This window comes from Neophocaena asiaeorientalis, unplaced genomic scaffold (genome assembly GCF_003031525.2).
Source record: "Neophocaena asiaeorientalis asiaeorientalis breed wild unplaced genomic scaffold, Neophocaena_asiaeorientalis_V1.1 scaffold10, whole genome shotgun sequence".
Taxonomy (NCBI): domain Eukaryota; kingdom Metazoa; phylum Chordata; class Mammalia; order Artiodactyla; family Phocoenidae; genus Neophocaena; species Neophocaena asiaeorientalis.
In genome coordinates this window covers 2,412,782-2,427,628 of record NW_020172817.1, presented here as the reverse complement: position 1 = coordinate 2,427,628, position 14,847 = coordinate 2,412,782, and the positions used below count along the sequence as shown (strand labels likewise).

At 46.9% G+C, this 14,847-nt stretch overlaps 1 protein-coding gene across 1 annotated transcript in view; it reads right to left on the bottom strand.

The window, feature by feature from the left end:
• MYO10 (myosin X) overlaps nt 1–14,847 on the bottom strand; it is a 218,301-nt gene that overhangs the window by 92,888 nt on the left and 110,566 nt on the right. Inside the window, exons 4-8 of the mRNA XM_024741735.1 lie at nt 11,981–12,168; nt 2,463–2,597; nt 926–1,050; nt 423–436; nt 219–303 (exon numbers count right to left, since the gene is read on the bottom strand). Coding sequence (XP_024597503.1) covers nt 219–303; nt 423–436; nt 926–1,050; nt 2,463–2,597; nt 11,981–12,168 — 547 coding nt within the window. The remainder of the gene's footprint in view (nt 1–218; nt 304–422; nt 437–925; nt 1,051–2,462; nt 2,598–11,980; nt 12,169–14,847) is intronic.

Genomic DNA, 14,847 nt, shown 5'->3' with positions numbered 1-14,847 from the left:
CAAAACAAACCAAAAAAATTCACGATTTCTCTATTGATGATTTTCCCCCTACGTTATCTGGCTCTAAATGAACTCAGTGTCTTTGGTCATCTCACACTTTTCGTTTCAATTGGTGGAAGAACAACAAAGTCCAAACAGATGTCTCCTCATCCACAGATGGGTTTAAAGGCAAAATGAGCTGTGAGCACATATGTCTCTGCAGCTGTCCCATCACTCACCTTTCTCTTCATGCTCTAGCCCTGCCAGCAGTGCATAGAATATGTGATAATTCCTTTCCCCGGGATTTTGCCTTACTACTCGGTTCTGTGAAGAGAAATCAGATTGCTGTTCAGAGATGTTTCCTCTGCTTAATGACCATGAGCCGGTAATTGCCGAAAACAGTTACTGTGAGAGATAATGTGAATTAAATCACGTTTACTTACTTTTTCTAATAAATCTTCATGTGATAAGCAATGGTAAGTCAAGGAACAAAACAAGGATACACGAGGCTCAATTAGTCTTTAGTTTTCTATTCTTTGTTGCCCAAGTAATTACAATTTCCTGTGTCTTGGACATTGAGACTTCTGGTGCAAAAGGTAAGCAAACGATACGGACTGTTTCATCAAAATCCAATTTCAGACATGACACATGTACCCAGGAAGTATCACACTAATTAAAGAATTGATTTCAAACAACGAATATATGATGTCTGGTTAGGAGTCCAAATTTGCAGATTAGGGACATGATATCAGAACTTCCCCAAAGAAAGATGGTTCCTTATCTCCTAGGATAATTAACAGGTCAGGAACAGTAATACTGGAGCAGTGACTAGGTAGAACCAGAAAGAAACGTTTCATATCCTGTTATCTGTCCTTAGGAGAAGCAAGAACAGTTTCCACTAGAGAGTCATAGTACTATAGACCAAAAGCTAAACGAAACAGGATACAATCTACGATTCTCCCGCCCTGGATATTTCCCTTCTGGCAGATGTTCAGCTGAACAAACTTCCCGAAGCGACTGGAGTTGTTGTTATACACAGTCTTGGCGTTGCCGAAGGCTTCCATGATGGGGCTGTGAAAGAAGCCAGGACAGCAGCCGGTGTTAATTAGGGTCCATCTAAAACTGGCAACGACAGTCCTCACCGACGGCAAAGCAGACAACTGCAAGAAAAATCTGAAATCAAAGGGACCTCTGGCGATCATGTTTATTTCAGAAGAGCCAGATTTTCCCAGCACTTGCTGAAATGGGTTTATAACGAGCATCCATCTCGGGGCAGAGAACTCGCAGCTGGGTGTGTGGGCAGGGGATGCTACAGAGAGTCAAGGAGACCACGATGGCTGGTCCCCATACAGATCAGCTTATATACGCGAGCCAGGGGTTGCACAGGAAAAGCCCCCGCTTGAATTCTAGGAAGTGAAAAAGTCCCAGCCCTGGAAATTTCACCCATTTGTTGTACGTCCCGGGGGGAACATACAACTCCCTTGGGTCTCCTCCGACTGTAAAATGTGGTCAGACTAGGTCAGGGGTCAGCCATCTTTTTCTGCAGAGGATCAGATAGTAAACACTTTTGGTTTTGTGGGCCATGCGGCCTCTGATGCAGCTACTCAGCTCTGCCGCTACAGCTCGAAAGCAGCTGTAAACAATACGCAAACGAGGGTAACTGTGTTCCTATAAAGTTTTATTTATCGAAACGGGCCGCAGGAGGAAGATGAAAACGGTCTAGAGACGGATGGTGGCGATTGCCACACACCAGTGTGAGTGTACTTCATGCCACTAAGCCGTGCACCGAAAACTATTGAAAGCTATACATTTTTTGTTATGTGCATTTTAGCACAATTTAAAAAATAAATTTTGAAGGCGAAAAAAAACAAAACCCAAACAGGCTGCAGGATACCAGCGTCAGGCTGAAGTTGGCTGACTCCTGGACTAATTTCTAAGTAATAGGAGCTGAAAAGTCCCTACTGGTTCTAAAACCTTACAAGGCACCAATCAGGCACAGGGCAATTACACGTTTTCATTAGAAGTTCAGAGGCTACTGCACCATGGCCCTCTTTCAAAGCTCTGAGGTCACTGCCATCGATGTGGCATTGTTCTGCAACATGAGAGGCTATACAGTGCCATTGTGCTCATAAGATGCCTCCAAAGATTCGACCGCTAAGCCCTCTGTGATGTGGTGGACGGAGGCTGGAATTTCTGCCGATAACGAGGCCTCCCAACAGCCAGCCAAGGGCTGCCAGGTAAGAGGCAGCCGAATGTGCCTCACTCACTCAGCCACCAACTCAAACACGGTGCAGCGATGGGGGCTCAGGTCATTAGAAATCGCTGTGTGTGTGTGTGTGGAGACTTTTCCTTGAGGAATCGTGAAAGCCCAGTCAAGAAAAAGAGAAGAGAGCGCCCTGAGTTTCAACTCTTCCTTAAATAAGCCAAACGGTGAGGAAAGTGAATCCTCTTAGTTGGAAACGAGAAACACGATGGCCAAATACCTGCTCTCAAGAATGGCTTGTTCAACACACGATGTCTTCTCCTTCGAGGACAAGTCCAGAGACTGCTGACTGATGGCTGATAAAAACTTGAGGATCAACTTAGTGCTTTCGGTCTTACCTGCCCCGCTTTCACCACTGAAAGAAAACATGCAGAAATTTGTGCTTCTAATTAAAACAACAACAACAACAAAAAACCCCAGCTTGGCCAGTGTCAGTCCAATTCGTCCACAGCAGGTTCTTACTAGTTATCCATTTTATACATATTAGTGTATACATGTCAATCCCAATCTCCCAGTTCATCCCACCACCACCAGCCCCCTCCGCATTCCCCCCGTGGTGTCCATACGTTTCTTCTCTGCATCTGTGTCTCTATTTCTGCCCTGCAAACCGGTTCACCTGTGCCATTTTTCTAGGTTCCACATGTATGCATTACTATACACTATTTGTTTTTCTCTTTCTGACGTACTTCACCCTGTACAGCTCCTGAACAGTGGGAAAGAGCTCAAAGTGCCGAGTTACAGAGAAGAGTCCCTCCTCCTGGCAGCTGCACGGCCTCTGTGTTGCCAATGACTCCCTCAGCCTACAAGCTAAACAGAAGTACCACCTTCACGAAGCTCAGGTAATAAGAGGGACGGTGCCTTTCGTGGCAGGTAAGCTCTGCAAAGGCCAGGATTGGGGTTTTGTTTACTAAAGTGTCACAGACCCCTCAACAGTGCCTGGCCGGTGGCAGACACTCAGTAAGCATCTGTTAAATGAATGAACATGTTAGTGGTAACTTTCTGGTAAATACGCACAAAAATGTAATCATTCGTAAATATTGAGGGGACAAGGGAATGAACCTGCAGGTACTCGACCCACACTTGGGCACTTTATTCCCATAATAATCCCATGAGGCAGGCAGCGGCTAAGGGCCCGGGTCAGAATTGAACAGCAGGTCTGTCAGCAATCCAGCGTCCTGCAGAGATGCTGCTTCAGCGATGATTAACGAAAAGTGAACAAAGCAACCTCGAGGCCCTGGAGCTGGGGAGAGTGGGGGGCAGGGCAAATGAGAGGAGTTAATGGGATCTGAGTTGTGTCACAAAGGACCGGCAAACGTCAGCTGGGCAAAGAGGAAAGCGGAAGGATTCGGGGTCAGATGACCCTGGGAACGAAAGCAGAGAGGCCAGAGGAACTGCGGGAGGTCTACAGGGGTGGGATTCTGGTTTGGTCAACTGGACCGAGACCAGAGTGGGCAGAGAAAGGGCAAAAGGATCGAGGTCGATGGTTCTGAGGCCACCACAGGAGACAGAAGGCGAAGGCCAAGCCCATCAAGGTCACCCGTGAGGAACACAGCTCTGAAGTCGTGCTCCAGGACTGCGGGTCCCTCAGGGAGACCAGCTGCTGTTATGATCTAGGCATGTGGTGGTCAGGCCGTGGGCAAATACAACCAGGCTGGAGATGAAAGGGGAGAGATGGAGATGAGAGATTTGGAAGGAGAGACCCAATCAATTTTGTGTAAGGCACCCTGCTCGGTACCACAGGGAGAACAGAAGTAGTAAAAGGGCAAATAACTTAAGAGAAAAGTAAACCCACGGCATAAGTAACGGTACGTGAAAACCAACACTATCGCAGGGTAACAGGTTCATAACTGCTCAAGGGGGGAGATAAACAGATGAGGCCTCCACAAGTTCTAACACAGCACCCCCGTTGAGTGTCAAGAGCTAGGAGGTTATGAAAGAGGAATTGTGCAGATAACACGGTGAATGATTAAGCACATGTAATAAAGGAGAGGAAATGACTCAGAGGTGACACCGTCCACTGCAGGCCCAGAGGAATCTCCACTGATCGAGGCCAATCACGGTAATTCCATTCCCTGCGCAGGTGATAAGGTGGTTGGCCGTGGGCAGGTGTCAGGATGCCAGCCAAAGAGACCTAACGTCAAGTATGCTGAGGCTCCTGGGGAGGTATGCGCGCGCGCGCTCACACACACACACACACACACACACACACACACACACACACAAAGAGACCAGATAGAACGTCCTTCTGGCTGCAGACAACAAATACTTGGGAATCCACAGCTATCTTGAGATTGGAAAGCAAAAGGCAAGACAATCAGAGAAGCGCCCAGTGGGAGTGGCTGAACCCATAGCCCTGACCCCGCCCCTGCTTTGCCGTCTGAGATAATGAAGGCCCACGCAAGTGACGCCAGCTCTGGTGAGCTTTTCTGTTATCAGCAACCAGAATCTTCCCAGGGCAGGGCTGAGCATTCACCTCTGTGTAGCTGGCACCGGCCTAGCCTGGGAGCTGGCACAGAGGAGACATTCAGCAAGGGGGCACTGAATGAGTAGCAGAAGCTAAGAGAAAGTTGCAAGGAGAGATTTAAATAACTCTCGATACTTAAAAATATATATCCCATCTACCTAGCAGTTAAATTTTGTTAAAACAAACAAAACTGAAAGGGAGACGTTCTCTAGTTATACCGTGTGAGGCAGAAGTCATGGTTTACACGGTCCCCAAACACACCTCTGTATCCTCCAGCACTCAGAGGTGGATGGCATTTCAACCTCCCTTACAGGAAGGGCAGCGATCGGTAACCAGGACCGAACGTGGCCAACTCAACCAGAAGGCGGCTGAACCGAGCAAGGGGGGTATCTGCTATTTCCACGTCGGGTGGCTAAACACCTTCATGGTCCTCTGGGCTCCCTGCCTTTCAGGCCTGCCGTTTGGGTGCCCTCAGGGTGGCACATCTCCAAAACAAAGCGATGTGTGGCATAAAAAAATCACCTTCCCACGTGGGGCTGTGAGATAGCAAGAAATAAGCCACTCCTGTGTTATGCCTCTGAGATTTGGGGGATGTTACAGCAATTAGCACAGCAATTAGTCTACTCTGACGAACACGGTAATTATACAGCCGTGGAGAAAAAGCTGTTCAAATTGGACAGCACAGACTCGTCAAGGAGAAGAAAACCCAAGATTCGCATTGTCCTTCACCCGTCAAGGAGACTGATCCACCACCAGCTTCAGCCCACTTTTTTTTCTCATTGTAGCAAATTTCCTCCAAGCATCTTCTTTAAGTACATCTTTTTTGATACATAAGTAAAACTTGAAACAAAAATGAAACTCGGATTTGTACAACAGTAGTTCTCAAACTTGGCTGGACATGAGAATTACCCACTGTCTCCCTGATCCGAACCTGTAAGGGTAGAATTCAGTCATCAGTATTTTTTTTAAATTTCCAGATGATTCTACTATCAGGCCAGGGTTGGGAAGTACTACTCCTGAAAGCAATGTCACATAATTCAGATAGGACTGCACCAGGAGATGAAAAAGGTGACTGCATATACGAGGTTGTGGAAGTGTGGCATGAATAAGGCAAAGAATATAAATAACTCACAAATCGTTAAAACCCAGAAATATGCCAGATGTCCCCAGACATTAACGTCAAGGTAACAGGCCTCACTTTTATTTAACTCTCCTCTTCTTCCTCCCCTCCCCTGCCTGCGACTTTAACATTCCTCATGAAAACATATACTGAGGGTCACAAAACGTGATCTTTAAAGCAATGAAGAAAGAGCATCTCTGCAGGTATTCCTTCCTTCCCTAAGTATCCGTGTGCCTACTGTGTGTCAGGCTGCACTGAGGGCTGGGAACACACTCCTGAAACAAATGGTCACGGACAGTATTTATGACCCAGCGGCAGCAGCAGGAGACATCAAAGAATCACAAATTACAGTTGATGCTGTCAAGTATAAATCTCAGGAGATGGGAGGATTCATAATTTAGATGGAGGGCTCAGGTTCAGCGAACGCCTTTCTGGGGGAATGACAGTTAGACTGAAATGCAGAGACACGCACAGGAGTTAAGTGGGTGAAAACCGAAGGATGGGGAAAGGAGGCGGGAGGGGAGGGAGACCCTCCCTTTCCTGCTTGAGGAAAGGGCTTGGAGCCTTGGGGGAAGGGAGAGCAGCCTGCACAGCCAATCGGGAAGGAAAGGGAAGGGGCTGGGGTCCCACTCAGAGGCCACTGTTCTCCAGTCAAGTATGGAACTGGTTCTTTTCAACAGGGGAGGGGAGAGAGGCTGCAGAGGGAGTTTCATTGCCAATGGCCAGTGATTTCATCAATCGGTCAAGCCTAGGTAATGAAGCCTCCAGAAACCCCAAAAGGACAGGGTTCAGAGAGCTTCTGGGTTGGTGCGCACGTGGAGGTAAACAGCGGCTCCCTGGAGGGGGCAGGGAAGCTCCCCCACCCTTCCCACACCATGCCGTGTGCATCTCTTCCCTCCGGCGGTTCCTGAGTTATATCCTTTTATAGTACAGCGGTGATCTAGGAAGTAAAAATGTTTGAGTTCTGTGTGGTGCTCTAGCAGATAATCAAACCCAAGGAGGGGGTCATTGGAAGCTCCAACCTAGAGCTGGTCGGTCAGAAGCACAGGTGACAACACGACTGGCATCTGAAGTGGAGGGAATGGCAGTCGGGTAGGACTGAGCCCTTAACAACCTGGGGGATCTGACGCTGTCTCCTGGTGGACAGTGACAGAACTGAGTTGACTGCTTGGTGAGCCTGATTATACACGCTACGTGATAATACAGCATGTATGTTATAGCATTATAATGATATAATGACTAAGTATATGCTCCTTTGCTTACCATATCACAGAACTATAGAGCCAGAATAAATTACATAATTAAATACAAACAAAATAAAACTCCAATAAAATCCAAATTAACAAGACGAACCTAACCCCCTGGTTAATGCTGTTTTGCTCAAACTGAAGCGCTCCTTGCACTGTGACTGTCCACTGCTTCTCTTGTGAGCCTGGTAGGCTCTTCCACCGCGGGCGCTGTGATGAGTCACGTACTCCACCTGGTTCCTTTATTCCAGCCTCGATAAAACATTAACTCGTACAGCAATCATGATGTTAATTCACCTTCACTTACAGTGAACACACCACCTACATATCCAGTCCTGCATTTTTCTCATTAGCCTGTGGAAGTTACAGTCTTAACCCTTGGCGCCAACATGACCACAAACACAAACGTGGGCTTCAGAGAAAACATGTTCACCCAGATGAACCAAAATGAGTTGATACCGTTAAAAAAAAAAAAACTTTTTAAATCGTGAAAATGAAAAAGGGAAAGAAGAATAATCAAAGCACTGATATGAGGCTTCAGAGGCCATATTAAAAGTTCTGAGAATTTTTCGTAGGCAGAATGGAAAAGTCTCAAGACAGTTTTTAAGCAGGAGAGCGTCATGATCGGGGTCAAGGTTTTAAAGAATCAAATCACCCGGTGAGGAGTATGGAGTGAGGAGGGTGGATCGAGGGAGACAAGAGAGGAAGCAGGAAGTGAGGGCAGAGGGTAAGGGGAGGGGGCAGCAAAGAGGAGAAGCCAGCAGCCCCCAAACAGACGGTGGAGGGAGGAGGGAGGGGACGGCTGACAGCCCTGGTCTGGGTGGTTGGTAAGTGACAGGGAAGCGGGGGGGATGACTCGGGAGAGCCCAGGGAGCTTGCATGTGGGATCTTCCTGGACCAGGGACAGAACCCAGGTCCCCTGCACGGGCGCTGGTAACACAGCGGTTCACGTTTATCAACACTCATCGAACTGGATATATGAGATTGATACAGTTTACCGTAGGTAATTTGACCTTAATTGTTGGGGGCAGGGTGACCCTTCTAGATCCAAGAATGACTTCCGGATCTCAGGCTTCGGACCTGGTAGGATGGAGAGTCCACTTGCTAAGAATGAGAAGCATGAGAGGAGGAACATGTTTCTGGGAGAAACTCAGGATGGACTGACGAGGTGCCACCCCCGAGATGCCCATCAGACACCTCCGCGATGATGCCTCAGGGTGCCTGGACACACGTGTGGAACTCAGAGGAGAAGTCGGCAGGGGAGGCACTGAAGTCTGGGGAGTCACACAGACGCATACTAGAAATTTTTGAGTGATAATGCCAATGATCCAGTAGAAAAGAAGAGGCCAAGAATCGGGGGCAGTGAGGGTCAAAGATGGAGCAAAGTGCCCAGGAAAGCAGGAAGGATCAAAACACACCTGAAGGAAAGGGCCTCCGATGGCAACAGGACCCTTTATCCACCCCGCAGGCTAGTCTCCCCTCCAGTGCAGGTAGCGGCCAACCGTGGCCCCCAAGTCTGCCCTTCTGTGTGTTTTTATAAATAAAGTTTTATTGGAACACAGCCTGGCGGTTCATGTGCGCTCTATCTACAAGCACTTCCGCACTCCAAGGGCAGAGTCGAGTAGTTGTAATGGAGCCGATCTCAGCCACGGAGCCGAAAATATGTATGTCCTCCCTGGCCCTTTACAGGATACCTCTGCTGACACCTGACATTCTCCATCCTGTGAATCAGAGTGCCCTGATTCACGTGATTTTCTCAAAATATATACTAATCACTCCACTGCTTGCTACAAGACTTTGGAAACTTCTCTACTGCCTAGAGGATTCGGTCCGCAGGTCTTAGCAAGCAGGGCAAAGCCCATAAGATGAGCCCCTGCACCAGGAAAAAGCCCATAAGGTGAGCCCCTGCACCAGGAAGTGGGACTCTGTTCCGAAACTAACACAGGGAGACAGAAGTTCATGTCCTGTGCCTGTAGCTCACGCTCAGTCTCCTTGGCAGGTCCCTCAACAGCTCCGAGCCTCGGCTCCCCAAGAGAAGGCTTCTGGTCTTTCTCAATGAATGGCAGTTCCCTCCTTGCCTTAAGAACACCGGTTCCTTCATGTCCTTAGCAGATCCCATACCTTACAGGCGTACCTTCTATTTGCATACGTTCCTTGATCTTCCACACGTTTTTGCAAGTGCTTCTGTGCCCTTCCAGGGTCCCCTCTGTGCCCGCTGCTGTTCCCACGTACCAATGGACTCATGATCACATGTCACTTTCTCTGAGATATATTTTCGATTCCTTGCTGAGCATCTATTGCCATCTTCTCTGAACAACCATGTACACATTTCTATTTTAGCATTAGGCAGGCTGTATTGAAATTACTTATTTATATCAGTTTCTTCCCATCAGAACAAAAGTTCCTAAAGGGCAGTGATTGGGTCTTTTCTTTTTTAACAAGGTAAACTACCATTTGATATGAGCGTGAGGCAGGCCCCATGCCTTATTCTGGCTGGTGCCCTTCTGACACAGGATGCAAGTTCTGTTCACTATTCCAATTCAATTATTTCTAAAATACTACTAGGATAGAAAAAGACCAAACACCCAATTATTATTCCAGAATATAAAAGACATAGTTAAGGAAAAAAATCACTCCAATTTTGGAAAACCAAAACTTCTGCAAAGCAAGCAGAGGTCCTAAACCAACAGCTGTTCCGCCCACCCATCCTTTGACTGACAGCTGTTGGATGCTGGCCCTCCTATCAGACACTGTCCTGGGCAATGAGTTGCACAGATGAATTCACCACAGGCCTTGCCGACACTACATTAAAAGTTCATACATACTGAAAAGAGAAAAACAGACTAAACAAAATAGACTAAACTCTGCCTGCCCCAAATTGATATTCACTTAAAATGTACTAGATCAAAATCTGACCTTGTCAGTTAGATTTTAAAAAAGCTCATGGAAGTTTTAAACATATATTTATATTTTAGAAACTATAACAGCATAAGCATTGCCTTAAACGTACACAAGAAGGGTAAAATCAAGAGCTTAAGAGAGAGAAACTCTTGAAAGTGAGACCAACAAAAAACGCTTGGACTAGAATCCACGAGACTAGCAGTGACACAGGCTCGTAAAGTGAGAGAAAAACTGATCTATGGGGTCCCTGCCTAATTCCAAATAGGCTTATTTTCTGGTTTCACAGGTAATTAGCGTGAAAGTTTTGGAAGCAGTAACATGTGGTACCACCAGGGGGCAGATCATGCCTGAGGAAATCTCAATAGGGCTACTGTACCCTACAATTTCTATTTTTATACTCAATTTTCTCTTAATTCCCGCAGCCCCAAGCCCCACTAAAAAAAAACTGCAAGAGGTCTATTAAAAACCAAAACACATTTTAATGAGAAATCTGTTCTTAAAGACGATGTTTCCTGAGTTACTTTACATAAATACAGTTACTCTTTTCACATCAGCATTACACAGTGAGAGCTTTTTGTTTGGGGTCCCCTCTTCCTTCTCACTCCTGGCTAGCCCCGCCTTCTTTTTAAATGCCATAGTCTTTGGCAGGAACATGCCAACCCCTTTCCGTATTATCACACACACACACATATATGCACAATGATCTCATTTGATTTTTCACTTTCTTCCCAAACTGCTCTGTCTAGCAAGTGATATATGAGTCATGCTCTCATTTTTTCCACTGAAAGTAATAAACACAGCCAATTATCGATGGCAAATATTTAGGTACCTAAGTGTGGAAAACAACTTGATCTTCCTAAAATAGATTAAACTCTTTCTGTTAATCTTATCAAACTATATTCTGTATGCTGAAATAGTGATCTTAAATTCTAACTCCTGAACTTCAGTGAAGTCATCTAAAAGAGCCCACAAATAGTGCTCTAGTCATAAGGCAAGTTAATTGGGAAGGTGGCTTTTTTTTTTTGCGGTACGCGGGCCTCTCACTGTTGTGGCCTCTCCCGTTGCGGAGCACAGGCTCCGGACGCGCAGGCTCAGTGGCCGTGGCTCACGGGCCCAGCCGCTCTGCGGCATGTGGGATCTTCCTGGACCGGGGCACGAACCCGCGTCCCCTGCATCGGCAGGCGGACTCTCAACCACTGCGCCACCAGGGAAGCCGGGAAGGTGACTCTTAAAAACTCTGCTTTTATACTGAGCGTTAGCTTCATTTTTGATTAACTGCAAGTTACAATGATTCATATTTACTGAAATGCATAAATGGACAGTCCCTCTACCCAAGTTGTTTCTACAGCCCAGTGCATGAGCACCGTTAAGGTAATAAAGAGGAGAGAATGTATCTGCCCAGGTGCTTCCCTTCCCTTAAAGAAAGTAGGTGATAGAGGGAGGCAGGGAGAGACAATATGAACGTGTTCTGCCTTCCATATTCATATAATTCTGATTGATTACAAACGAAGGACCCCCGAACAAGAGTAATGGGTAAATATTGCCAATAAGAAGAACACAAGGGCTTCCCTGGTGGCACAGTGGTTGAGAAAAATGCCTTTCTATCATTCCCTCAACATATAACATAGCAAGTGCCACTTCTGTGGCTAATTCAAAGGTCAACTTTAGGAACACCCAATTAAAATCATTAAAAATTCTTAAATTTGGGAGATTCTAGGGTAATCTTCTCATACTGGCCAAAACCAAGTCCTTGCTGCAACAGACAAGCATTCTGATGAGTGCTCTAGAATATATAAAATACTTAAAATTTGGAAGAACTATGCAATGTTTCCATAAGTCAATAGAAGGACCATGTCTGACCACTGAAATAAACCAAAGAATAACTCGTGTCTTTTGGAAGCTGTAGTTGTCGGCCTATTCAAAAGGGAAAACTCCATCTGAGAAATCTGGGGGTTGATGCGCTAATAAGCAGCCTCCGTGGCTGTGGTGGCTGCTGGCTGGGTTACCTGATGAGGACGCACTGGTTGTCGTGGCGCTTCCACAGGCAGCGGTAGCACTCGTTGGCGATGGCGAAGACGTGCGGGGGCAGCTCGCCCAGGTGGCACCTGCTGTAGCGCTCCATGGCGTCCCGTGAGTACAGGCCGGCGATGGTCTTGTAGGGGTTCACAGAGGCGATGATGGAGCCGATGTAGGTCTGTGAGGACAGGGGGTGGGGACACAGGGACCCGGGTTACAGGTGGCACTTGGGGCTGGGCGGGGCGGGGAGTGGGTGGGCACAGGATCTCACCCCCACCCACACTGGGCAGAGACAGAAGCAGCTCAGCGTGGTCCACGCCTGGAGGGGAAGAGATGCCACCTCTCACACCAGAGCCGCCGTCTGAGCTTTACCAGAATCCGCCGAGTGTACGTTGAGGGGACTGGTGACTCCTGAGCCCCACTCACACGTTTTTCCTTTACCTTTGGGGACAAATCTTTTGCAAAGGAATGAAGCCATTTCAAAGAGCACTGCAGTGAAAGGTAAACAAGAGAGAGGATGGTTGACACAGTGAGGTCCAAATCCCTATTCCCCAGTGATCTCCTGACTCCGATTCTCATCTAGTGGCTATTAGGAAATGGCAGGATTAAAGAAATAAGAGAAACAGGGCGGGGTGGTGGATGAAGAGTTACTGCTTAATGGGTACAGGGTTTCCGTTTGGGACGGTGAGAAAGCTCTGGACGTAGACGGTGGTTATGGTTGCACAACATTGCAAATGTATTTAGCACACTGAAAAACAGTCGCGATGGTAAATTCTATGTTACATATCTTCAACTTTTAAGAAGCAACAAGACCACTTTGGACGCACTAGGTATTCTTTCAGTAATCTCAAACACCGCGTGAAGTGCCATGTAACTTATCTGGAAAATAGCTCACTGGAAATCTTATCTTTTCTGGAACCAAATCCAGGCCAGAAATTAAGCAAAATCTTCAGAGCAGCGAAACAGAGGCTACAGAGTTAGTAAAGCAAAATGCCTCCTGCCTCCTCCATATGGACATAAACTACTCACTTGTCCTTCTTCAAGAAAGGCTAACGAAGTTTGCTTGTCAGACACAAGTGAAGCAGCAGATGAGAAGGGGTGGGGGTAGGACCCTGCAGCCGCCACCACCTACCTGCCAGCTTCTGTGGTGTATACACCGCACCACGGGCTTGATGGAGCGCTATGGGCTGATTCAGCCCCCTCCCCCAATTCACACATTGAAGCCCTAACCCCCAGTACCTCCAAATGCAAGTATACCTGTAGACAGGACCTTTAAAGAGATGATTAAATTAAAATGAGGCTGTTCAGGTGGGCCCTAATCTCGTCCTCATATGAAGACGGCATTTGGATACACCAGGAAACACTGGGGACGTATGTATGTGCACAGGAAGACTATGTGAAGAAACAGGAAGAAGGAGGCCGTCTGCAAGCCAAGGAAGGAGCCCTCAGGAGAAACCAACCCCGCTGACACCTTGAGCTCAAACTTTTGAGCCTCCAGACCTGTGAGAAAATAAATGTCTGTTGTTTCAGCCAGCCAGTCGGTGGTCTTTTGTCATGGCAGCCCGAGCGGACTAACAAACAGGGCCTGACCCTTTCGCCACTCACAATAACCCTAGGAGGTTCACAGTGTTATTACACCTACTTTTCAGAGGAGGAATTTGAGGCAGAGTGATAAAATTTTGCATTCGGCCACATAGCCAGTAAGTGGTAGAGGTGAGATGTGAATGCAGGCAACCTAATTCCAGAGCCTTCTCTTCACATTCACTGGCAGGGGGTGGCAACACAGCACAGCACAAGAAAAGCAAGAAACACTGGACAGAAAGTCTAAACATCCTGAGTGCATCTGTACCACATTATAGCAATTTGTAATCATTTATATTCACAGTGACTGCCAGGAACATCAAGTATCGTGTGTCCCGTCTTAACTGTTTTCAAATGTAAGGAGGTCTATAACATGTTTTGGAAATATTTTGAACCAAAACAAGGTTAAAAAGGTTAAAGAGTTATTACTATATGACCCAACAATTCTACTCCTAGGTATACACCCAAAAGAATTAAAAACTGGTCCTCCAACAAATACACAGCAGCATCATTCCCAAGAGCCTGAAGGTGGACACAACCCAAATGCACGTCATCAGACAGATGGGTAAACAAGATGCGGTGCACATCCACACAATGGAGTATTATTCAGTTGTGCAAAGGAAATGAAGTACTGATACAGGCTACAATGTAGATGAACCTTGAAAACACGACACTAAGTCAAAGAAGCGAGAAACAGATGTTCACACCTCCAGAGCAGGTAAATCCACAGAGACAGAAAGCTTGGTGGTAGTTACCATGGGCAGAGGGGAGGGTGGGGCGAGGCAGGACTCGGGGGTGACTGCTTTGCAGGTACAAGGTTTCCATTTGGGTGATGAGAACATTTTGGAACTAGACAGAGGGGCTGGTTGTACAACACGGAATGTACTAAATGCCACTGAATTTACTTTAAAGTGTTTAGTTTTCTGTTATATAAATTTCACTTCAATTTAAAAAAAATTAAAAGACGTGGAGCTTTCATGTATGAATGTTCAGGTCTTTGGAAACCTCCACTCTCTAGAGGGGCCACTTTTCCCTGTCATAGCACCATGGGGAGGATGTGGCCAGAAAGAAAGGTGGAAGCTTTTTCCTCTGGGGAAGGAAAGGGTCCTACTTCTAAAGGAGAGCAGAGAACCACATGGTTCCCTGGAGGATGCCAGACACCCACCATCAACACCTTGGCCACAGGTGCTCGTGGCTTCTTTTACATCGACTGTTTGCACAGGTGAGGCAGGCAGGTACGTGATGCTTGAGGCTCTGGGTGTCTGGCCACTTCCTC